Source organism: Beta vulgaris, chromosome 6 (genome assembly GCF_026745355.1).
Source record: "Beta vulgaris subsp. vulgaris cultivar EL10 chromosome 6, EL10.2, whole genome shotgun sequence".
Classification (NCBI taxonomy): Eukaryota; Viridiplantae; Streptophyta; class Magnoliopsida; order Caryophyllales; family Amaranthaceae; genus Beta; species Beta vulgaris.
The window spans coordinates 3,848,997-3,871,550 of NC_079207.1; the positions used below are offsets into that span (position 1 = coordinate 3,848,997).

Below are 22,554 nucleotides of genomic sequence, written 5' to 3' on the forward strand. Positions count from 1 at the left end.
CTGGTCCCTAATCGCAAAATGAGATATTTGAGCAATATATGCATGAATCGCGAAGTATATGAATTTCTACTTCCTCCATTTTTACTACTTGCAACTTGCTTTTCATATTTGACACACACAAACTTATTTAGATAATCAAACAACATCTTACATACTAATATTAATTCTGTACTCACTACTCCATTTGTTTCATAATATATTTCATACTTCTCATTTTCCACGAGAATTAAGCCAAGTGGAACATATCATGATTAAATTTTTGTTGGATATTAATTGATTTTTCTTTAGCTAAAAAGCTTTAATTGAAATTGTTGGTAACTTATCTTGATTGTTTCAACCAATAAAATTAACTTTATTAAGAAAATTAGCCAATAGAATTATAGTAAATAATCTAAATCGTGATTCAGTTCAAGCAAGCTATTCAATCCTTGAAAAAAAAAAAAACTTAAAAACCACTAGACCTCAACTCTTTTCTTTTTTTTTTTTTTAAAAAAAAAGTATTTCATAACATGGATTCATGTACCTCAACATTTGGGTTGAGAAAAATTGAGATAGTTACTAGTGTTCTTCTCAGTCCAAATGGACTAATGAGTCATGGGCTTGAACTCGAATCTTAATTTTGGGAGCCTTTGAAGTTTGAACATCCAAACTACCAAAAAAACAGTGCGTTTTCCATAACACAGGCCACACGGAAAGCAAACCGTGTGGTTGTGCGCGTCACAAGCAAGCAAACAACTCCTCCATCTTCCTTCCTCACTCTTCGCTCCTTTCCATCACCACCACCTTTTCATCATCGATTCATCATCATCATCTTCTCAAATCCTTCAAATTCTCTGCAAACGACTTTCGCTCTCTTCTTTTTTCCCCTACTCTCTCCCCTCATCTTCTTGTTCTTCCAAAATCCTACACTTTCTCTCTCCTCCACGCCACCTTCTTCTCCACCGTAATTTCTCAGGTCGAGTCGATTCTTCTTTGTCCGACAATGGCGTGCACTTCGATTTCGACCACTTCACCATTGGTGCTGGAAGTGGTGGTGTTAGAGTGTTGCATTTTGCTTCGAATTTCACCGTAATTTTAGTTGATTGAGATTTGATTTGTTTTCATTGAGAAATTTGAGTTATTATTGATGTTTGTTGTAGTTATTGTTTTGGTGACTGTGGTGCAGCTAGTAGTGTTTGGTGTTTTCAGATGATCAAGGATGATGGAGGTAGAATCAACGGTCGAGGTGAGGGGAGAGAAAAGGATGAGAATGAAGGTGGTGGTGGTTATGGCGTAAGAAGTAATCCCTAATTTCAGTAAAAGTAACCCCTTATAATTAAAAAGTAACCCCTAATTTCAGTAAAAGTAACCCCTTATAATTACAAATGTAACCCATACTTTCCGTAAAAGTAACCCTTTATCATTACAAAAAGTAATCCCTAGTTTCACTAAAATAATCGCTTAGCATTCAAAAAAGTAACCCTTAGTTTCACTAAAAGTAATACCTAAAAATTAGAAGAAAAAAAAACATAGATTCAACAAAAGTAACCCCTGTTATGAAAAGTAACCCATCTGAAAACGGATTCAAAAGTAACTCATGTTACGAAAAGTAACCCCTCCGAAAACGAATTTTACGCTTGGGCTTTTTTTAGGCGACGTGAGCTTCATTATAAAGGCTAGCTTGAGCCTTTTTTTAGCTGGCCACACCATTTATTTAAGGTGTGGTTTGCCTTATACAAAAGTTTGGGAAAAAAAAAAAAAACTCTTTTCTCATATGATATCCGTTATAGTAGCGAAAATTTGAAGGCGGGAGAGGCAAAAGAAATGTCATCCGAAAACCAAAACCCTAGAAAATGGCGGTACACTTGGGAAGCTCAATCTCACCTTCCTCTTCTCAAACTCTTCATTTTCTCCCCAGAAATTAATCCAATCACTCACTGCAATCATCTCAATGTCGATTTAATCTTCGAAAAATCACTCATCACTTTTACTTGGAAGCTTCATGATTCCTCAAATTCAATCTCTCTCCTAATTCCGCTACCTAGGGTTTTGGTCGACCTTGATTCTCCGCTTAATTTCAGACCTTTTGAAGATCACATTCAAGTTCAGATTCCTCTACTTCTTCCTGTTGATCATCCTATTGTTTCATCTTTCATTTCTGAACTTAATTCTAGTGATCAATTTAGCGCTTGTAATTCATCTCAAAGCTTCCTCCAGCCGCTTTCAATCGATTCCGGTACGATGAATTTTTGCTGATATTTTGTCCATTTTGATAATTTTTGAGTTTTGAATTTTTTGACATTTGAAATGTTTGTTGTGTTTGGTAGATTTCAAGGCGTTGTCTTCTAAAGGAGATGTTCACTTCTACTGCAGAAACTGTGATTATAAGCTTACTAAGCGCTCTATTAGGTAATTGTTGATTTCATTTCTTCAGTATTTGATGTTGTGCGTACATTGCTTGTGTTGAAAGAAATCTTTGGTGGCTCAATCGCTTGATTTTCTTACACGATAGTTGAATTGTTTGTTGTATCGATGTCTTGATCATTGTTCTTACAGTTCTGTGAATCTTGAGTTGATTGCAATCACTTTGATTTTTGCAAATTAAACTGTGAAGTCTGTGGAAGGATGACACTGTAATTGAAAGAATGTATATGAATTGTTCTATCATGTAGTTTGTATGTAGGAGTTAAACCTGGGAAGAAGTATGAGTTGTTCCTGGTGAAACATATTGATTTCATTGGTCATGGTTTTAAAGTATAGTGTGCGTAAATGATTCTGACAACGTATAAATTTCTCTTAGAGATTTACAATAGAAGTTACTAAAATGTAATTAAGATGTGATTCTTGTATTGTTGCTGACTTTCCATGTCAAATGAGTGTCGGCCGGCAAAATGTTTAGCTCGTGTCTTAATCATCTCTAGTTTTTCGTGAACATTATTTCTTTGCTGCATGTCTTTATTGGAATTCCATAAATGTATTGGTTAGTCCTTATGAATCCAGTTCAAGAAAGTTCGTGATCTTCCTCATGTTATTTCAGGTCTCTGTTTCTTCAAATTTTGCTTCAAACATCTTAATTATCCTTAAGTACTGCTGTTTTCTGTTGTAAGTTGTAACTACATCGACATGAGATTCTTCATCTATTCTCATGTGAATACAGGTGTCTAGTGGACTTGCCTTCTGTTAACTGGACTGATGTAGCTGACAATTGGTTTGGTACTTGTTGTTGCTCTTTTGGAGGGATAAGTGAGAAGCTCGTGGCAAAATATGTCAAATCCTATCGGTGTGCAGAGGGTACATGCCTGTTAACTACTGCATCTGTCATTCTTTGCAAGGATGACATTGCAGGGTTCAAGTCTCGGGAGGTAGATTTGAATAATAGTGGCGATAACGAGGGCTCCATTGACATCCCTTGTAAACCTGATAATGATTCTTCCCCAAAACATGGCTCAGAAAATATCCCGACAGAGAAAAATTCTATGAGCAGAGAATCCGTAGAACCTGATGATGACCAGAGAAAGAGTCCATCTTGTCCTCTTCCAAGGGTTGATTCTGCTACAGATGATGAAATTGCACATAGCTGTTGTGAACATGATGCTTTAGGATCGGGTCAAATTATTAACGAACCTGTTGCTCTTCAAGCTGACCAAAAGTCGTTCCTTAATTGTTATCTTGGAAATGCTTTTTTATTCAGATCAGATGGTCTTTCAAAAGATATTGAATGGATTGATTTTGCATGTCCTCAGTGCTCCTTCACATTAGGTGCATACCCATGCAGTGATGGTTCTGAACCATTAGATGGTGGTATTCGGCTGCTTAAATGTTACATCTCGATTTCACCTCCCTCAAAGTCATCGGATGACTTGTTCAGGTAATTTATTGATACTCTTTGCTGACATTCTATCTTTATATAATCGAAATAACTACAAGTGTACAGTTACTTATCTGGCTCTTGTGAACAGTAAATACACATTGGAGAGAATGTTTACTTGTCAACTCCTGGAGAGTGCTAAAGATGAACTGTCCTTCCGCTCTGTGGTTAAGGATCTGAAGACAAAGTCTTCTCTGGTGCATATAGTTCTGCTTAATCCCAACTCATGGTGCTGTAGTGGTTATTGCTCAGAAGATACTGTGGAACCCTTTGTAAAGATCAATCTGCACCCCGTTGTTAAGGTGCTTTTTTCTCAATGCTATGACAAGCCCGACTCTATACTCAGGTCAGTTCATCTTGACACACTTGCTAGTAGCCCTCCCCTGTTACCATATATATATTTTTTTCTGGTTTCTTTTAGTCATCTCTTCTACCTGGTCAATGCATTTGGGTCTGCAAAGAAACGAATGAAATTTTAATGTGTTTCAGCTGAGATTGGTAATGGCTCGAGTTCTAACGAGCTTTAGAAGAAATCTGCTACTTAGGTTTGCTCGTTTGTGCTCCAAGCTCTCGATTGAGCTCCAGCCGGAGCTTTAGCAGATCTTTTATCACATATCCACAATTTTATGGTGTAACTTGTATCCTTTGAAATATTTCTTAAGATACCACAATAATTATTACAAAATTGAGTTTCTCCAAGCTTAACCGAGTCTTTAGAAGACTTGTGATTGTGAACATGGACAAGCTGCTCCACAGAAGATCAACAAGTCGAACATGAATTGTCAATGCCTGCTCAATTGCTACTTGAGAAGAAAATTTGGACTGAGTTTCTATCGTTATTTATAAGCTTTGTGTCAACATATAAGTTTATTCACGGCCTGTACACATTGTTGTGTGAATATTGTCGAATTATACCTCCTACATCCGAGTTAGTGACTTCGTAGTATTTTATCCCTCTGCTTAATACTGCTCACGTACTGAAAGAAAGTTTTTTGCAGTATTAACCAAGAATGGGAAACAAAAAACCGAGCTGAGGAGATCTATATGTTGACATATGTAATTAGGGAGCTCGTAAAGTCGGTTGAGGATGCAACATCCTTATTTCCACCATCATTTAGCTCCTCGCCAGGATTTCTATTGTCCTCCATTCCAAGATAATCGTCCAGATACAGCGTTGAGTTTGTTATCCTCCCAAACGATCTTCATATTTAGATACAGAGATAAGACTTCGTTGCATATCAGAGTTTTGGCATTTTGACAGTATGTAGTAGCAATGTAACATGTAGTGGTGTCCAGAGTAGCAGATTAGTAGGCATTTCAGCCTTTTTTGGTCATGCAGTAGCCTAGTAGGAAACATATATAGTGGTGTTTTGCGGAGTTAGCCACGTTAGTATGGTATCTAGTATGGTCATTTGAGTAAATACCATATTTTGAGTGAATGGTAATTATCATGGCCACTGGCGTTTATAGCACGGCATGCATGTATTATGTATAAAGATAGATGAATTATCAAGTCTTCCGACAATCCGACTTTCCAGTACATTATGTTGCGGGATTTTTTTTTTTTTCTTCTTTTTTTAGTAGGGTAAGAAGGCATCCTAATAGGACGGAACTTTACATAGGTCAACTCAACCTGGATTTACAGACAAAGCTCCTTAAAAGTAAAAAGAAATGACAAGGGAAAATTCTCATCCCAATTTCCAAGTTACCTCTAGTAACTAGTAAAGTTTGATCTCTAGTAACTAGTAAAGTTTGATCCCACGATTTCAAGGTTGTAACTTGTGAGATATAAACAAACCACTAAACCAAATACTTTATGTTGTGAGGAATTTTTTTTTTTTTTTTTTGGTATAAAAAAAAGTGGCTTGAACCGCACTCGGGTCTTAGTGGGCCAGACACTTTAGAGTAAAGGAAAAATAGGAAAATTCCTACCTTCAAAATGTCTCTAGTAGAGATTAAACCTCTCAATTTTGAGGTTGGAAGGAGGCTCTCCTTACTACTAGACCAAATATTAGTTGGTTTATGTTGTTGCAATATGCAACAACTATTTAAGCTGTATAAATATACTCAGTTTACTCATGTATAAATATATATTCAGCTAGAACGAAAGCCGAAAGGTAATTATATAATTTCAGAAACTTTTTTTATTAATTTTTAAAACTTTTTATTACAAAACCTATAAAAAGAAAAGGAAAGAAACAATACAGAAAACAAAAGTGGTGGTGCGTTTAGTGGTGACCGCCACCAGGTAGCTTGTCCTTAATCTTGTCCATAATTCCTTTCTTTTCATGCTGTTCATAGCCAGTGTGAGTATTAGTGTGACCATATCCAGGAGTTGTGGTAGTAGTAGCGCCATACTCATCTTTCTTGTGCCCACCACCAGGTAGTTTTTCCTTTATCTTCTGCTTCAAACTTTTCTTCCTCCTTCCCCCTTGTCCGTCATCCTCCGACTGCAATTTTCGTCATGTTTATAAGTACATAGTAATTATGCATAGCACAGCACCTTACATAAAATCGACCTGACAAAACTATTTCGATTTTTATATAGCTTGTCTTAGACTCGAACCAATATTAGGCAAGATGATTTCGACTTCATCCAGAGTGAAATTCATACTTCACATATCCAAAAATTGTACATTCAATGATAGAAGTTATATTCCGTCTGTTTATTTAATAACTACCCTTTTCTTTATAAATCTTTATACTTCCTCCGTTTTAAAATAGATGCTATATTGTTGACTTTTTCACTATTCATGAATAGGTTTGACCATACATTATTTACTATTAGGTAAAATCAAATATTATAATGTAATATGTTAGTTGGATTTATCTTAATGTATATTTTCAGAAAATCAAGATTTTATACTTTACTCTAATACATAATTAAAGATATTAATAGTCAAAGTAGTGCCTCGACAAACATTTTAGTCAACAATATACCATCTATTTTGAAACGGAGGAAGTATAACTAAAAGCTTGTTAAGAGTATTAAGAATGTGAAAATGTGAAAATTCAATAGTCAAACATGTGCATTCTAGACCATGATAAAATGGGTAAGTCTTACGATAAGAGAGGGAGTTGCAAATGTTAATAGGATATTTTATTAAAAATCACCCATATAAGTAAGTGATCCTCAATTAATTCTCATGACCATCTCCATGTCATAAATGGGTGATTCAATATGCAACATCTTTAAGCAATTAGTGTTGGCATAGTGATTGCTCACTTTTATCCCTTAACCAATTGGTGAGGGTCGGATCTTCAACCTTTGAAAATGGAAAGAAATTCTTGGCCAGTCCTTTACCCTTAAGTGGAGAAAAAAGGGCGAAAGGATTAATTGGATAGCTTGATTGTTCACAGAAAAAAAATTTAAAAAATGCAACATCTTTGATGCACTAAATGATTACAAGAAATTAAATTGCCATGAACAGAACAGATGTTCATATTAATACGAACTTGGGACTTGGGAGACTTCCCATCCTACCCAAAACTATTTCACCATCTTCTCAACAATATATTTATTTTCATCATTTGAAACCAAATAAAATGATATAAGGGGCACATATAGGTTGATAAAAGAATCTTACAGAGCTAGAACTGGAGCTCCCAGAGCGGTGGAGCATACCAGTTAGACCACTTTCATGGGGCTTCTGATGCTGCAACTGTTGTGCATGGCCACCACCCATACCAACACCTGTGTCATAGCTGCCCGTGCCCGTACCCGTTCCCGTGCCGTAACCAGTTCCAATTCCGGTGCCCATAGTAGAGTCATAGCCAGCAGCACCAGTAACCGGATTTCCTCCATGCAAACCGGCTCCTGTGTCATATGAACCCATGGTGCCTGAATACTGAACAGGGTTCCCGTATTCGTCAGTTTGACGAACTGGGTTTCCATACTCATCTCTTAAGTGTTCCATTTTTTACTCTCTTCTTAGGAAAGCTTAAATTTGCTATTACTTTGTGATATTCACTTGGGTGCTTGATGAAGATAAGCGCCTGATTCCCATGCATTTATACATGGGATTGGATATGTTAGAAGAAAGAATGCTCACGTGCATGGCATGCGTAGTATACACATACTTATGTTTAGCTGTGAATTGTGATGCTGACACGTCGGTTTCTATGGTGTTTCTGGCTCCATAGTAAAGTGACACGTATGCCAATCGTTTGCCCCAGTGGTTTATCATAAGGTCGTAATGGAAAATTTGAGTACGTGACTTTGAATGGTGTGATGTAGTATAGGGAAAAAGTTTAGGACCGGTTTGGTGAAACTTATTTTGAAGTAAAAATTATTAAGAGAGATGGTTTAATTTTAATATAAAAATAGATTTAGTAATTAAATGAATTAAACGAGTTATTGAAAGAAATTAATTAATTTTCCTTTTAATATTGAGCTTATTATTGCCTAATTTTAATTTAAAAGTAGGCGGTATAAGCTCATTTTGAAACAAAAATCATTAATAGATGATTTTTCTCAGTTTATATAAATACTGTTTATTAATTAGAGGATAAATATTTGTTGTTAGCTGATTGTATTAGCTAATAACTGTTAGCTATTTGTATAAGGATGTTTGGTAAGTACTGATAGTTGATGGCTACATTATTGTGCAAAGTGACCAATAAAAACATGTACATAATTTATTGTTGTACGATTTATTATTTATTAATGTATATTTTTAATAACTTCAGGACATAAATATAATTGGTCCACTCATTTCCAGACCTATAATATCAAAAATGCCCCTTCTTCCAACTTTTGCAAAAAGAATTTTTTGAACTCAATAAGCTAATTGAGACCTCTTTTTACCAAACACTCAAATTAAAAGATTGACTCGTCAAATCTTTTAGTATTAGCTCAATTCTCTAATTTATCCCAACCTTCTTTTTATCAAACAAGACCATGATAGAACGATGATGATGATGTGATATGAAAGGGAAAATATACATTTGTGAAGTATTAGATTCTAGTTTAAGGTATCGTTATCGCAGGTCTTATAGGAAGTCCTGCAAGGAGTCTTTACATAACTCAGCGTTATTGTTGGAACAAAAAGCAACAAGTCTTGGAGTGAGTTTTGTTTTCAACACTCAACTCAAGACAATTGACATAACAGATTAATGCCCACTAAAAACATGTCACTTGTCTTATTTTTATTTTTAAATTGCATTTTATCAAATTTTTGTATTTATTTTAGTGGATCCAAATCAAAGTTTTGATTTTACTTAGTGTTCTATAAATTTTATAATATTAATATCAATTGAAAATCTTAAATAATTAATTAAATTTTTTTTTTACATTTAACTAATTACTTATTGGTAGTCATTCAAATTTATAAAATTTTCATAATATAATGTTATTGAAAACAAAAAAATGAAATAAAATACGTAAAATAAAGTTAAAGTAATATAGAGCAAGTCTGGAGAGAGTTTGAGGAATAAAGTATAAAATTAGAATGAGTTTAAATAAGTCTGGGAAATTAAAAAATAGAGAAAAACTAATACTACCTCCGTTTCTTAATAAGTGCAACATTTCCCTTATTTGAAATAGTCACAATAAGTGCAACCAAGCTCAAAATGGTAAAAAAAAGTTCAATATTATTACAAATATGCCACCAAAAAGCAAGAGAGGACCACAACTTTTTTGTTTCATCACTTGAATTAGTCCCAACTTACTCTCTCTACATTCCTTGGTATTCCCCCACTTTCTCTATGTTGCACTTATTAAGAAATGGAGGAAGTATAACACAATTTGAAGTTTGAAGTTGAATATGAGGGATAAAATCACCTTTAGATTGAAAAATTGAGAAAGTAACAAGCGATAGTAAAAGCCTAAACAGCGAAGACTAAGGATAGGTGGGATAGAGAAATTTACGCTCGTCACAAGGATATGTTTTCTTCAACAATCCAGGGACTCATTGGAAAAAACCCATTTGTTTTTTAACCAATATTTGTATCTGCATAAAACTTTGTATCAAGATTCAAGATCGCAACAAATTTCTCAATCAGAGTTTGACCTTGCTTGGTACTCCAGTCTTCAACGTTGTAAACAAACAAAAGGCTCAACAAATTAAACCCTAAAGAATTAATTGATGAACTAAGTCCAAAAATTAACTCATTACAACTTGGAACTATGTAAAGGCCCAACATTATTACACTAAATCTGATGAACTGAAAATAAAATTGGTTACATGTAAAATCCTCACATTAGAATGAGGTAAAACCATGCAACTCCCTACAAATCGAGCTTATTAGAGAATAGTGAGATGACGACCAACAGATCAGGGACATGTTGTATGAGAGGAAAGTCTTCTCTTAAAGTTACTGCACATCAACCTGACAACTGGGGACAATTCCTAATACTCAGTTCCTGGTGAGCATCAAGATTTGGAAAGCCCTCTGGAAGGGCCATCAATTTAGGACAATTGTTAATAAGTATCTTACGAAGCATGACAAATTGTTTCAAACCATCTGGAAGTTGGCTCAAATTGTCACAGCCAGAAATGCATAGATATCGAAGAGAAGTTGCAGTTGATTGAATTCCATCTGGTAGACGCCTCAGCTGCGGAACTTCAATGATGGCTAATGATTGAAGCTTTTGAAAGCCACTCAGACATTGATTTTCCTCCAAGTCCAGAGCTTCACAATTAGAAATCACCAAATCCTCAAGTAGAGCAAGTGACTTAAGATTATTCGGAAGCCTAGTTAACAGTGGGCAATTTTGGATGTACAAACGGCGAATGGAAGTGAGGTTTCCAACATCACCATCATCCCATAATGATACTAATCCCTTACAATTGTAGATCCATAAGAAACGAAGAGAACGTAATCTGTTAAATTTGGTGCCAACCAAACTTGTCTGACATGTAGTGATGACAAAGTACCTCACGTTTAGCAACCTGTATATCTTTTTGGGCAACTCTTTTAGTTGCTCACAGCTATAAAGATCCAAGGTTTGTAAGTTCAGTAAATTGCATATTGTATCAGGAAGAGATTTTAGGAGAGGATTGTACGATAGCTTAAGTCCTCTTAAGTGCTTCAAATTCCCAATAGACCTCGGTAACTCTTCAAATTGACTGTCCCCAATTTCCAAGATGCGTAAGCAACTGAAATTGGATATGACCCCTTCAAGAAAGGACCGGCTTACATGATTCATTCGATAACCAAACTTAAATGTTCGGGCCTTTTTTGCGTTGAGAAGGTCTTTAGGGAACTCCTTATCCCAGATACTATCAGGTGCCTCATATCCCCAAATGATGTGCCTTGTAGATTCTGAAACATGTAACTCGTCACATGTTACAAAAGCTAACTCATTCCCTAGAATATCTACAGCTACATCATGCAGAAGATCATGTATGTTACAGGCAAATATTGTTTCATTGAACTCAAATTTCGGTTGCTCAAGAAGGGATCTGGATACCAAATTCATCGCATTTGCGTATCCACAAGCTTCAATTTCGCCTGCTCCATCTTGAAGTTTCAACAATCCATGTGCATTCCATAGATAAATCAATTGTGTTGGATAAAGTTCAACATCCTTTGCTTTTAGTGCGCAATAGACAAAACAAGGTTTCAGATGGGATGGAAGTTTGTCATAGCTTATTCTCAAGAGTTGCAGCACTTTGTTGCTTTCCCCGTGCAGGTTTGCAACGCTATCTGCATTATTAATACGTTGCCACTCCCCTTCATCCCTAACCCTCCGTAAGAGACTACCTATACTTTTAACAACAAGTGGAACCCCTGCACATTTCTCAACAATTGACCTTCCGATTTCATAAAGATTAGGATATTTATTTTTTTCATCTTCCATGAATGCTAATTGTTCAAAAATAGACCAGCAAACATCATCTGGAAGCCTATCCAAATCGTAAGGTTTAATTGTCTGAGTAATTGAAGCAACTTGTGCGCTTCTTGTAGTGACCAAAATGGCACTTCCTACTTTCCCACCCTCAAAAATGCTCTTCAAATCTGTCCAGTCGGAAGCATCATCCAACCATACATCATCCAATACAAGAAAATACTTCTTTCCATTCAATAAATTTTGAAGCTTACGCACTAATTGTTCTAGTGTGAGGTTAGATGTAACATCATTACTAGCTTGATTTATAATGTTTTCTAATAACTTACTTAAGTTAAACTTATGTGAGACACAAGCCCACAGTTTCATATCAAATTGATCACCAGTCAAATGACTCAAATCCTTATATACTAATTTAGCTAATGTAGTTTTTCCAATCCCACCCATCCCAACTACAGGTAAGACACAAGGACATGTAACAGCCGTACCATGAGCCAACAACCTAGTAATAAGTTCTTTTTTAGCCTCATCCCTTCCAACAATAACTGATTCATTCACATATGAACAATCATTAAAAAGATCTCTTTCAACGATTGGGATTTCAACGGGATTTACCGTTAACCCAAAGTCATTTTTCTTAGCTACCACACTCGCAAGCTTTTCACGAAGATCCTTTATGTTCTGACTCAAATGAAAGCGAGTAACTAGAGGATTTGAGGAAGGGGAAAGATAGTACCTAAGTTGGGGGAGAAAGTGGCCTTTGTTGACACTTCGTCGCAGAGCGTCATAGGCTACTTCATCCAAGAGGTCATCTAACTCATAAACAACACTCTTTAGATCAGTTAGCCAAACCTTGATGGCATGACTAGCATACTGTTTCGCCTCAGCATCTTTAAGAACAGCGCAAATGGCAGAGAGATTGCCATGTATGGTCTTGACATCTTTCTTAACAGACTTGGCTAATTTTATTCTTTCCGTAACATCATTCAAGGCAAGATCAAGAGGGAAGGTAACTAGCTTTTCCAGAATGGATTTTGCAAGAGGCAAAATAATGGTTTCTGCCATTTTCTTCAAAGATTAGTGAAGGGTGTGTAGATTGCAAATGAGAAGGGGTTGCCAAATAACTGATGCATTACAAATTTATAACACTAAGGTTGATTTTTTTTTATAATCCACAGACGACCAAGTCTAAGTGGTCAGTTGTCATTGTTCATTAATCTATATACTGTTTATCTTGACCCACAACAGCTAAAATTATTGAAGGCAACTTGGCCACTTGGGTGATGACTGATGAGCTGATCATGCTTATTTCAGACGTGCTAGGCCGCTGTTGCCATGATTAAGCAATCAATTAATAAAAAGGAAGGTAGGCAAACTTTATAAAAATAAAAACAATTTGAAAAAAAAAGATCCCTTTCAACCTCTAGTGGTAGCTTTAGCTTCTGTAAGCTTTCTGATGACATTACTCTCATCCTGTTAATCAGTAATGATAATTGATAAATTAGAAATCTACTTGGATGATAAAAAATAGATGAATCATTATTAGATATACTAATGTGCAATCTCATCTACTTGTTACAATAAAAACATCATAAGTGATGACCATTGTATACACAGTGTTATTGTGACAGCCCGAATTTTCCCGATAAGCTTACAGATGCATTAAGCAAAGCGAAAGAGACTCTAGTTGAGCTAACCCGAACTATTACCATTACACTCATCGAACTTCACATCGGAAGGTGTAGAACTTAAATCCCAACTCTATTCAATTTAATACACTTTTCATCTTCGTTCCATGGTTTATTTTAAGAATACAACTATTGATCTCACCAAACTAACAATTACGTTAAACTAATTCAAGAAGTCATTCTTAAAATTCTATTCCAAAATAACAACTAAAATTATATCACATAACTCAAGGCTACTAATATTTGGGTTTTTAACAAACAATTAACATTTAACATTTAACAATAATTCACAATACCACATCCATTCCATCAACCAACCAAACACCATTCAATTTATCATAGTTCAACCAACACTACATCAATCAATTAACCATAATTTCATAATAAAAAAACTAATCATATTATAAACTTCAATTAGAACAAAATCCAATTCGAAAGGGAGATGAAAAAGGGTTAGTACCGACGAGGGAAGCACAACCATCTGCAGGTGGCAAGACCAACACCACGACGGTGGCAGGACAGTGGCAGCACCACCACATAGCAGCGGCTCATGGCAGCATGATAAGGGTAGAATTTAATGCATTTTTAATAAAGAATGTTAGGAGCCAAAAGTTGTTAAGTAACAGAATAACATAATTCTGTTATTCTGTTAACTCTTTTTCTGTTATTCTGTTAGCTTGCTGGGTTTGTTAATTGCTGTATAAATAGCTGTAAAATCTGGTATGAGGATTTTATTCAGAAATATAAACTCACTCTTCTTCTCTCCTGTTATTTTCTATCTCTCTCTTCCTTTCTCTTTCATTCTGAATTCTGGATTCTTAATCTCTCTTCTCTCTCAAAGTCTATTCTACCTCTTCTATTTCTATTCTATCTTAGCAGGATCTGTTATCCTGCATCATTGGTATCAGAGCCAAAATTCGATTCAATGACGCCATTGTTATTTCTTAAATGCATATTCAGTGTTTGATGAAATGCATAAGTGAAGATTAGAAGAATTGTGGTGAAAACTCTTCATTCTGGCGCCTGCTACTAGGAAGTCTGTAGTTATGGAAGAACAAGTGAAATCATTGGAGAAAAAGTTGGAAGATCAAGCCAAAACGATGCAAAACTTGTTGCAGATGGTGAAGGAATTAAAAGATTCTGCTGCTTCAACTTCTGCATCTAATGATGGTTCTGAGTTTAGTCCAAGACCCAGAAATCATATTCAAGGTATTAATCCCAAACTTGAGTTTCCTAAGTTTGATGGAGTTAATCCTAGGAATTGGATAAAAAAATGCATGAGGTACTTTAATCTGTGCAAAGTTCCGGATGATCAAAGAGTAGATTTGGCTTCCCTTTATATGACAAATAAAGCTGAGAATTGGGTCTCTAGTTATTTGTCTGTAAGAAAACATGTAGATTGGGATGATTTCATTATTGATTTGTCTGCTAGATTTCAAGATACTAGGAGTATAAATGTTGTAGAACAGTTCAATAAACTGCAACAATTAGGTGATTTGGAGGTGTATCTTGATGAATTTGAGAACCTGAGATCCATTATGATGCAAAGTAGCCATGTTTTACCTGATTCATATATTCTAGACAGCTTTATAGGAGGTCTTAAACCATCCATCAAGCCTTTTGTGAGGGCTTTCAGACCTGATAATATTGCCAAAGCTGTAGAATATGCTAGATTGGCAGAAGAACAAGCTTCAGCATCATCTCAAAATTTCCTTAAAACCTATAAACACACTCACCCACAAGCAATTTATAATCCAAAACCTTTACAAGCCATTCCTTATAACAACAATGCCAATAAACCACCTCTTTTACCCACTCCACAAACTAAACCATCTCAAGCTATAACCAAAACACATGTTCCCCATGATGTGAGAGCTGAAAAGATAGCCAAGGGATTATGCTTTTACTGTGATGAAAAATTTGTGAGAGGTCATAAATGTCAGTTTAAGGAACCTCAGTTATTTAAAGTTGAATTCTTGGGAGATTCTGATGAATCAGATGATGGGGAGGATGAAGAAATGGTTGAGAGAGATAAGCAGTTGACAGAACCTGTGATATATGTTAGTGCTTTGGATGGCAATCAGAATTTTCACACTATGAGGGTGGTAGGAGTTGTGAACAATAAGCCTTTGCATATCTTGATTGACTCTGGAAGCACACACAATTTCTTGGACCTATCTTTAGCTCAAAAGATAGGGTGTACGCTGGAAACTATACCCATTCAATCTATTACAGTAGCTGATGGCAATCAACTTGTGTGTCATCATCGATGTGTAGATTTTGCTTGTACAATGAATAAGAAAGATTTTGTGGCTGAGGTGATGTTGATACCTTTAGGAGGGTGTGATATGGTGTTAGGTGTGCAGTGGTTGAGCACTTTGGGGCAGATTAGTTGGGATTTTCAGAAATTGGTGATGAGTTTTGCTTTGAATGGAGAATCATTTGTGTTAAAAGGTACTCCACCCAGTAGAGTGAAGATCTTGAAGGTAAATCATCTGGGAAAGCTATTAATACAGCTGCTCAACTTTGTTTTCTTCAACTTATGGACTGTTCTGTTCAGTCTTCTTTCCATGAATTTAATCAACTACAGTGTGAAGATGTTGAGCTAGAGCAACTCAAAAAGAAGTATAGCTTAGTATTTGAGGACCCAACAGACCTTCCACCTCATAGAGGGGTATTTGATCACAAAATTCCTTTGCTCCCTAATGTTTCTCCTGTTAACATTAGGCCTTATAGATATCCTTTAAAGCAAAGAGATGTGATTGAACAATTGGTGCAAGAAATGTATGATAGAGGCATAATTCAAGCTAGTAACAGTCCCTTTGCTTCTCCTGTGGTTCTTGTTGGGAAGAAAGATGGTACATGGAGGCTCTGTGTGGACTATAGGGAGCTGAATAACAAGACAGTAAAAGACAAATTTCCTATTCCAGTTGTGGAAGAACTTATAGATGAGTTGGCAGGAGCAACTGTGTTCAGTAAACTGGATCTAAGGGCAGGTTATCATCAACTTAGAGTTCATTCAGATGATGTATATAAAACTGCTTTCAAAACTCATACAGGCCACTATGAGTTTTTAGTTATGCCTTTTGGCTTAACTAATGCCCCACTTCCTTCCAAAGTTGGATGAACAATGTTTTCAGACCTCTTTTGAGAAGATGTGTGCTTGTATTTTTTGATGATATTTTAGTCTATAGTAAGAATAAACAGGAGCATATTCAACACCTTGAAGCTGTTTTTCAGCTCATGAAGAATAATTCAATGTATGCAAAGCTAGTAAATGTAGTTTTGTCATTGATAGGGTTGAATACTTGGGTCACTTCATTTCAGCAGCAGGGGTGGAGACTGATCCTAAGAAGGTGGAAGCAGTTGCTAAATGGCCTTCTCCTAAAACAGTGAAAGAGCTTAGAAGTTTTTTGGGTTTGACGGGTTACTATAGAAAATTTGTCAAAAACTATGCTGCTATTTGTAAACCTCTTCATGGACTGCTCAAGCATGGTAGTTTTTGTTGGGATACAGAAGCTCAACTCGCTTTTGAAGCTTTAAAAACAGCCTTAGGTGTTGTTTGGTTGGAGTTGATTTCCCTTGGAAATACAGATTCCTAGGAAATGTCTAAATGGTGTTGTGTTTGGTTGGAGGAAATTGGCAAAATCATAGGAATTAGAACTTCCTAGGAAATGAAAATTCCCACAAGACATGGGAATTAACTTACCAAGCCCCCCCTTGGTGATTTGAATTTCCTAGGAATTGCAATTTCCTATGGTTTCAACCAAACACTTTATCTAAATTCCTAGGAAATTAAGAAGGGAAATTACTTCCCATGAAATATCAATTCCCATAGGAAATTAATTCCCATGCGAACCAAACGAATCCTTAGTATCTGCTCCAGTTCTTGCTGTACCTAATTTTTCTGATGTGTTCATTGTGGAAATAGATGCTTCCAATGCTGGTATTGGGGATGTTCTCATGCAATCAGGCCATCCTCTTGCCTTTATTAGTAGAACTTTGGGTCCAAAATGGCAAAAATTGTCTGTTTATGAGAAGGAGCTCCTAGCTATCGTCTTTGCAGTTCAGAAATGGGAACAATACCTTATTGGTAGCCATTTCATTATCAAGACTGATCAGAAAAGCTTAAAATGGCTTTTGCAACAGAAGATTTCAACACCCTTTCAACAGTTTTGGCTTTCAAAACTCATGGGTTTTGATTATGAAATACAGTACAGAAGTGGGCAAGAGAATGTTGTAGCAGATGCTCTTTCAAGAGTGCAAGGTTCTGAGATTTTATGTATGGCTATCTTAATTGTTTCTTCTAACTTAGAAGAACAAATCAAGGATAGTTATCAAGATGATGCGGCTTTGCAAAATATTCACATCAACAACAACAAACTCATCCTTCTTTCACTTTCAAGGATGGTCTATTAAGACGACATGGCAAGATTGTAGTGGGCCATAATGTAGATTTGAGGCTCAAATTGATCCAATGGCATCACTCCTCTCCTGAGGGAGGACATGCATGGAGAGATTTAACTCTCAAAAGAATCAAAAGTGTCTTCTATTGGAAAGGGATGACCAAAACTGTTAGGCAGTTTGTCAGAAATTGTGTGATTTGTCAAGCTGCTAAGTATGACTCTTCTGCTTATCCTGGGTTATTACAACCTCTTCCAGTACCAAAGGAGGTATGGGTAGACATATCCATGGATTTCATCACAGGTCTACCCAAATCTATGAGGTATGAAGTAATTTTTGTTGTTGTGGACAGATTGAGCAAATATGCTCATTTTGTTCCTTTGGCTCATCCATTTACAGCCCTTCAAGTTGCTCAAGCTTACTTAGATAATATCTTCAAGCTTCATGGATGGCCAAGAAGTATAGTGAGTGATAGGGATGCTATATTCCTTAGCAACTTTTGGAAAGGGTTATTTTCATTACAAGGCACTGAATTTTTACTATCTTCTTCCTACCATCCTGAAACTGATGGTCACAAGGTAGTAAATAGATGTTTGGAGTGTTACTTAAGGTGCATGTGTGGCAATCAGCCTAAAGACTGGTGTTTGTGGCTACCTCTGGCTGAGTGGTGGTACAACACCCACTTCCATTCCTCCACTCATTTAACTCCCTATGAAGTGGTGTATAATCAACCACCTCCCCTACATCTCCCTTATTTGGCTGGAGAATCTGCTGTTGCTACTGTTGATAGGAGTTTGCAAAGAAGAGAAGCTATGATTACAGAGCTTAAGGGTCACTTACTCAAAGCTCAGAACAGAATGAAAATGCAAGCTGACAAACACAGGTCAGAGAGGTCTTTTCTTGTTGGGATTGGGTATGGTTAAAGCTACAGGCTTATAGACAGACTTCAGTACAGAAACGCAGCAATAATAAACTCCCTCAGAAGTATTATGGTCCTTTCCAAGTGCTCGCTATAGTTGGCAAGGTTGCCTATAAATTGAAGCTCCCAAGTACTGCCCATATACATGATGTTTTTCATGTATCTCAACTCAAAAGGTTCCATGGTATTCTTCCAGTTGCTGCACATATACCAGAGTGGTTTCAAGGACAACATGATACTGTCATCTTGCACCCAGCAGCTATCTTAGATAGGAAGGTGATTAAATTTCAGAATAAACCCCAAGTTCAGTACTTGGTGCAATGGGAAGGATACTCTACCAGTGAAGCTACTTGGAAATTGCTGAAGTCTTTGAAAAGGCTTACCCTACATTTGTGGTTACTTAAGACTTGGGACAAGTCTTTTTAAGGGGGAAAGTATGATAAGGGTAGAATTTAATGCATTTTTAATAAAGAATGTTAGGAGCCAAAAGTTGCTAAGTAACAGAATAACAGAATTCTGTTATTCTGTTAACTCTCTTTCTGTTATTCTGTTAGCTTGCTGTGGTTAATTGCTGTATAAATAGCTGTAAAATCTGGTATGAGGATTTTATTCAGAAATATAAACTCACTCTTCTTCTCTCCTGTTATTTTCTATCTCTCTCTTCCTTTCTCTTTCATTCTGAATTCTGGATTCTTAATCTCTCTTCTCTCTCAAAGTCTATTCTACCTCTTCTATTTCTATTCTATCTTAGCAGGATCTATTATCCTGCATCACAGCAGCAGTATAACAGCGACACCAGGGAAAAAATGGGGAGGGGGGGAGGGGTTGGTTTTTCACTTTTTCTCAAACGGAAGGGAAGATTGGTTTCATATTTGGACCAAAAACTACTCAACTAAATTCTTAATTTTTAAATTTAAAATATAAATAATAATAGCTTTATAAAATTAATAATAGATCTACTTCCTCCATTTCAATTTGGTTATGACAATTTCTATTTTAGGAAGTTTCAATTTAGTTGTGACACTTTCATATCGAGTAATAACTTTTTTTTATCTTTTTCCTACCACATGTGACCCTTTTATTTTCTTTCTGTATCTCTCTCCTCTCCATAAATTATCTAGGACTCCGTGATCTTACAACTGCTACAACTAATTGAAACGGAGGAAGTATTATGATTATGAAAATCTCAATTCATACTCCAACTCAAATAAAATAAGAATATTTGATACATAATTAACTTAATAAATGTAAATAACATTTGATAACTATTATTAAAAAATGGACTATTACGGCTAATATTATTCTTGTGGGTTAGTTACATCAACCTTAAGTAGAACAAAAATTATTAAAAAAGACAGTCTAATTTTAATAGTTCCTCCGTTTTTTACTAGATGTTACACTTTTCTAAAACGACATGTTTCAAATTAGATGTTACACTTTTTTTCCTAAATTAGTAAGTTTTGCCTTGTAAAATGACCAACTTACCCTTACTTATAACAATTATCAAAATTAAACCTGTTTAATTTAACTAAGTTTGACCTAAATTAATAATTAACAATTAACCACCTTCCCTCTTCCACCCACCCTAGTAATTCAATCCCCTCCCCACCACTGCAGCAGCCAACAGCCCCCTTCCCACCACTATAACAGCCCCTCTCCCCACCACCGCACCCCACCCAACCCCACTACACCTGCCGGAAACCCCAATACACCCGCCGCGAACCCCACCCATCCACCGAAAACTCGATCCCACCCCACGCGCCAAAAACCTCACCCCACGCGCCGAAAACCCCACCTCAGCCTCGAAAACACCACCCTTACTGCCGAAAACCCCACCCACCCCTCGAAAACCCCACCCACCCGCCATACACCCCACCCGCCTAAAACCCAGTCGCGCGACTGTAAGGGAAGGAGAAGGGGAAGGGGAGGGAGAGGGTGTCGTTGGTCGCGGCGGTGGCGTCGGTGGTCGCGATGGTTGCGCACTGGTGTGGCCCACTGACGGTGGTGGCTCATTGGTGTTTCCCACTCCCTTAAATCCCACCCTTACTTTCTCTTAATCCCCTATTGAAATTTTGCCTAGGTACCCGAATTTATTAAAAGTGTTAACAAAAAAAACGGAAGAAGTATAAAAGTAGACATAGTCACTACATGAATTAAACTAGTTACGGAGAGAAATTAACTTAGTCACTATTGAGCTAATTCTCTTTTTAATATTATTCTCACCATTATCTAATTTTAATTTTAAAATAAACAGTCTCTTATAAGACAAACTCCAAACAGAAATCTCGTGGGTTAGTTGCAAGGATAAACTTTAATAGTTTAGTAAACAATATTTGTGAATTTTTTAAAACTTTATTGTTAATTTTATTAATTATAAAAATAATAAAAATTCAATTTTTTCTTGATCTTCCAACAAAACTACAACGAACTTCTTTATTAATTTTGTGACTCCTTTTCAACAAAAGGAATGATGCATCACTCGTATGGTTATCGTTAAATATATGAGTGTAAATAGTGTAAGTCGAATTTGAATTTTGACTAGTTTGACTCGATTTGTTAACATTATAAATCGAGCTCCATCGAATTGAATTTTGACTGAGTAAATCTCCAATAGCTTGCATATATCTCAGGTTCAAAGCAATAATAAAGTAAAAAATATGTCGGATTTAAATATTTTACTATAAATAATTGAATATTCGAACTTCTCACGCTTTTTTGAGTCAAATATCAAATTTCTCAACCCGACGCACCAACTTCTCGTGTGAAGCTTATATTTGATTCAAGAATCATGTAAAAAGTCCAATGCTCCCAACCTCATAATCGAGAATTCGACTCTCATCTACTCTCATCAACATCATATTTAAAGAGTATATAAATTTATGCTTCTAAATATAAATCCCCAATTTTCAGTCTCTAAAAATTTCTTATCCGTTAAAATTCTCTTCTTATTCCCTACTCTTCCACCTCCTAACTCAGGAGGACGGAACTTACTTAGACTAGTAAATTCCAAAAAAAAAAATTATATTAGCTTCTTCCTCTATTATTTTTATTATTAATTATTTTTTGGCAATGAATTACTTAATAGTTACATCCACACTGATTTGCAACAGAAAATTTATTTAACATTTACACCTTTTGCATTACAACAAGGTAAACTGATGACCTCAATCCTACAAACCTTAAAATTCCAACACTCACTAGTCACTCCCACACATTATTGTTCATCTAAATTGAAAAAAAAGGGAAGAAAATCAAACTAGTGATCCATGACAAAACTAATGTTGAACAGTTTTCACTTCCCCTTCAAGTATCAGAGAGCTATATTCTATCCTCGACGCTGCCCTTCTCTTTTATCTTGAACTCCCCCAGTGTCATAGCCACCTCTCCTCTGTCCGACCCCATGAGCCCGCTCACCTCTCTCTCCAGTATCATAACCAACACCGCCTACACCACCACCAGCACCACCAAGATCCCCAATGTCGTAACCGCCTCCAACACCACCACCACCTCCAACATCCACACCATCATAACCTCCACCATAAGTTCCCGTCACCCCAGTAGTATGAGGGACGTGAACCTCATGAACCTCAGCACGGTACCCAGTCGCAGTTGGGTCCATACTAGCTGCGGTACCATAAGTGTAAGTGTAACCAGCTTGACCAGTGCCAACATCAACACCAGTTGAGCGGTGGAGCTGCTCTTGTCCTCCGCCTTCGGTGCCGTATTCTGTTGGGTCATATCCTACTCCTGTAGCGCCACCCATGGTGGTCCTGGAGGCTCCAGTGGAACCAGGTGCTCCCATTGGGTCACGGGCTCCTGCTGCACCTGTGGTTCCAGGAGCTCCTAAATCAGGACCACCTTGGCCTGTAGCTCTAGTGTGTTGGTTAGTTTGACGACTCGACAT

At 36.5% G+C, this 22,554-nt stretch overlaps 4 protein-coding genes across 7 annotated transcripts; 1 reads left to right on the plus strand and 3 right to left on the minus strand.

Annotated features, from left to right (window-relative positions):
- Positions 1-1,712: 1,712 nt before the first annotated feature.
- Positions 1,713-5,387, plus strand: LOC104895074 (hypothetical protein). Of its 4 annotated transcripts, XM_048637789.2 has the most exons (6): positions 1,713-2,215; positions 2,307-2,388; positions 3,137-3,847; positions 3,939-4,193; positions 4,393-4,485; positions 4,565-4,793. In XM_048637789.2, the coding sequence occupies exons 1-5, from the start codon at positions 1,804-1,806 to the stop codon at positions 4,442-4,444; spliced, it is 1,512 nt and encodes a 503-aa protein (XP_048493746.1). In that variant the 5' UTR covers positions 1,713-1,803; the 3' UTR covers positions 4,445-4,485; positions 4,565-4,793. The 4 variants fall into 4 exon arrangements, with proteins under 4 accessions (XP_048493746.1, XP_048493745.1, XP_048493747.1 ...); XM_048637788.2 differs by having other exon boundaries at positions 4,393-4,793; XM_048637790.2 differs by having other exon boundaries at positions 1,714-2,215; positions 4,337-4,793.
- Positions 5,388-5,965: 578 nt separating this feature from the next.
- LOC104895075 (dehydrin Rab18) lies at positions 5,966-7,841 on the minus strand. Its single transcript, XM_010681485.4, has 2 exons — positions 7,435-7,841; positions 5,966-6,297 (listed from the first exon to the last, which is right to left on the minus strand). The coding sequence occupies exons 1-2, from the start codon at positions 7,762-7,764 to the stop codon at positions 6,076-6,078; spliced, it is 552 nt and encodes a 183-aa protein (XP_010679787.1). The 5' UTR covers positions 7,765-7,841; the 3' UTR covers positions 5,966-6,075.
- A 1,987-nt stretch (positions 7,842-9,828) lies between these two features.
- On the minus strand, positions 9,829-12,829 carry LOC104895076 (putative disease resistance protein RGA3). The gene has a single exon (XM_010681486.4). It carries the CDS (start codon positions 12,702-12,704, stop codon positions 10,173-10,175), a length of 2,532 nt encoding a protein of 843 aa, XP_010679788.1. The 5' UTR covers positions 12,705-12,829; the 3' UTR covers positions 9,829-10,172.
- A 9,146-nt stretch (positions 12,830-21,975) lies between these two features.
- LOC104895302 (glycine-rich cell wall structural protein 1.8) lies at positions 21,976-22,554 on the minus strand. Its single transcript, XM_010681770.1, has one exon. It carries the CDS (start codon positions 22,552-22,554, stop codon positions 21,976-21,978), a length of 579 nt encoding a protein of 192 aa, XP_010680072.1.

What these genes read in the sequence shown, in the direction of transcription:
- LOC104895074 (XM_010681484.3), top strand. Translation starts at nt 1,804, where the DNA reads ATGTCATCCGAAAACCAAAACCCTAGAAAATGGCGGTACACTTGGGAA. An exon ending in CTTACTAAGCGCTCTATTAG is followed by an intron (nt 2,389 to 3,136) that starts GTAATTGTTGAT and finishes ATGTGAATACAG; the next exon opens with GTGTCTAGTGGACTTGCCTT. An exon ending in TCATCGGATGACTTGTTCAG is followed by an intron (nt 3,848 to 3,938) that starts GTAATTTATTGA and finishes TCTTGTGAACAG; the next exon opens with TAAATACACATTGGAGAGAA.
- LOC104895075 (XM_010681485.4), bottom strand. Translation starts at nt 7,764, where the DNA reads ATGGAACACTTAAGAGATGAGTATGGAAACCCAGTTCGTCAAACTGAC. An exon ending in GGAGCTCCAGTTCTAGCTCT is followed by an intron (nt 6,298 to 7,434) that starts GTAAGATTCTTT and finishes CGAAAATTGCAG; the next exon opens with TCGGAGGATGACGGACAAGG.
- LOC104895076 (XM_010681486.4), bottom strand. Translation starts at nt 12,704, where the DNA reads ATGGCAGAAACCATTATTTTGCCTCTTGCAAAATCCATTCTGGAAAAG.
- LOC104895302 (XM_010681770.1), bottom strand. Translation starts at nt 22,554, where the DNA reads ATGTCGAGTCGTCAAACTAACCAACACACTAGAGCTACAGGCCAAGGT.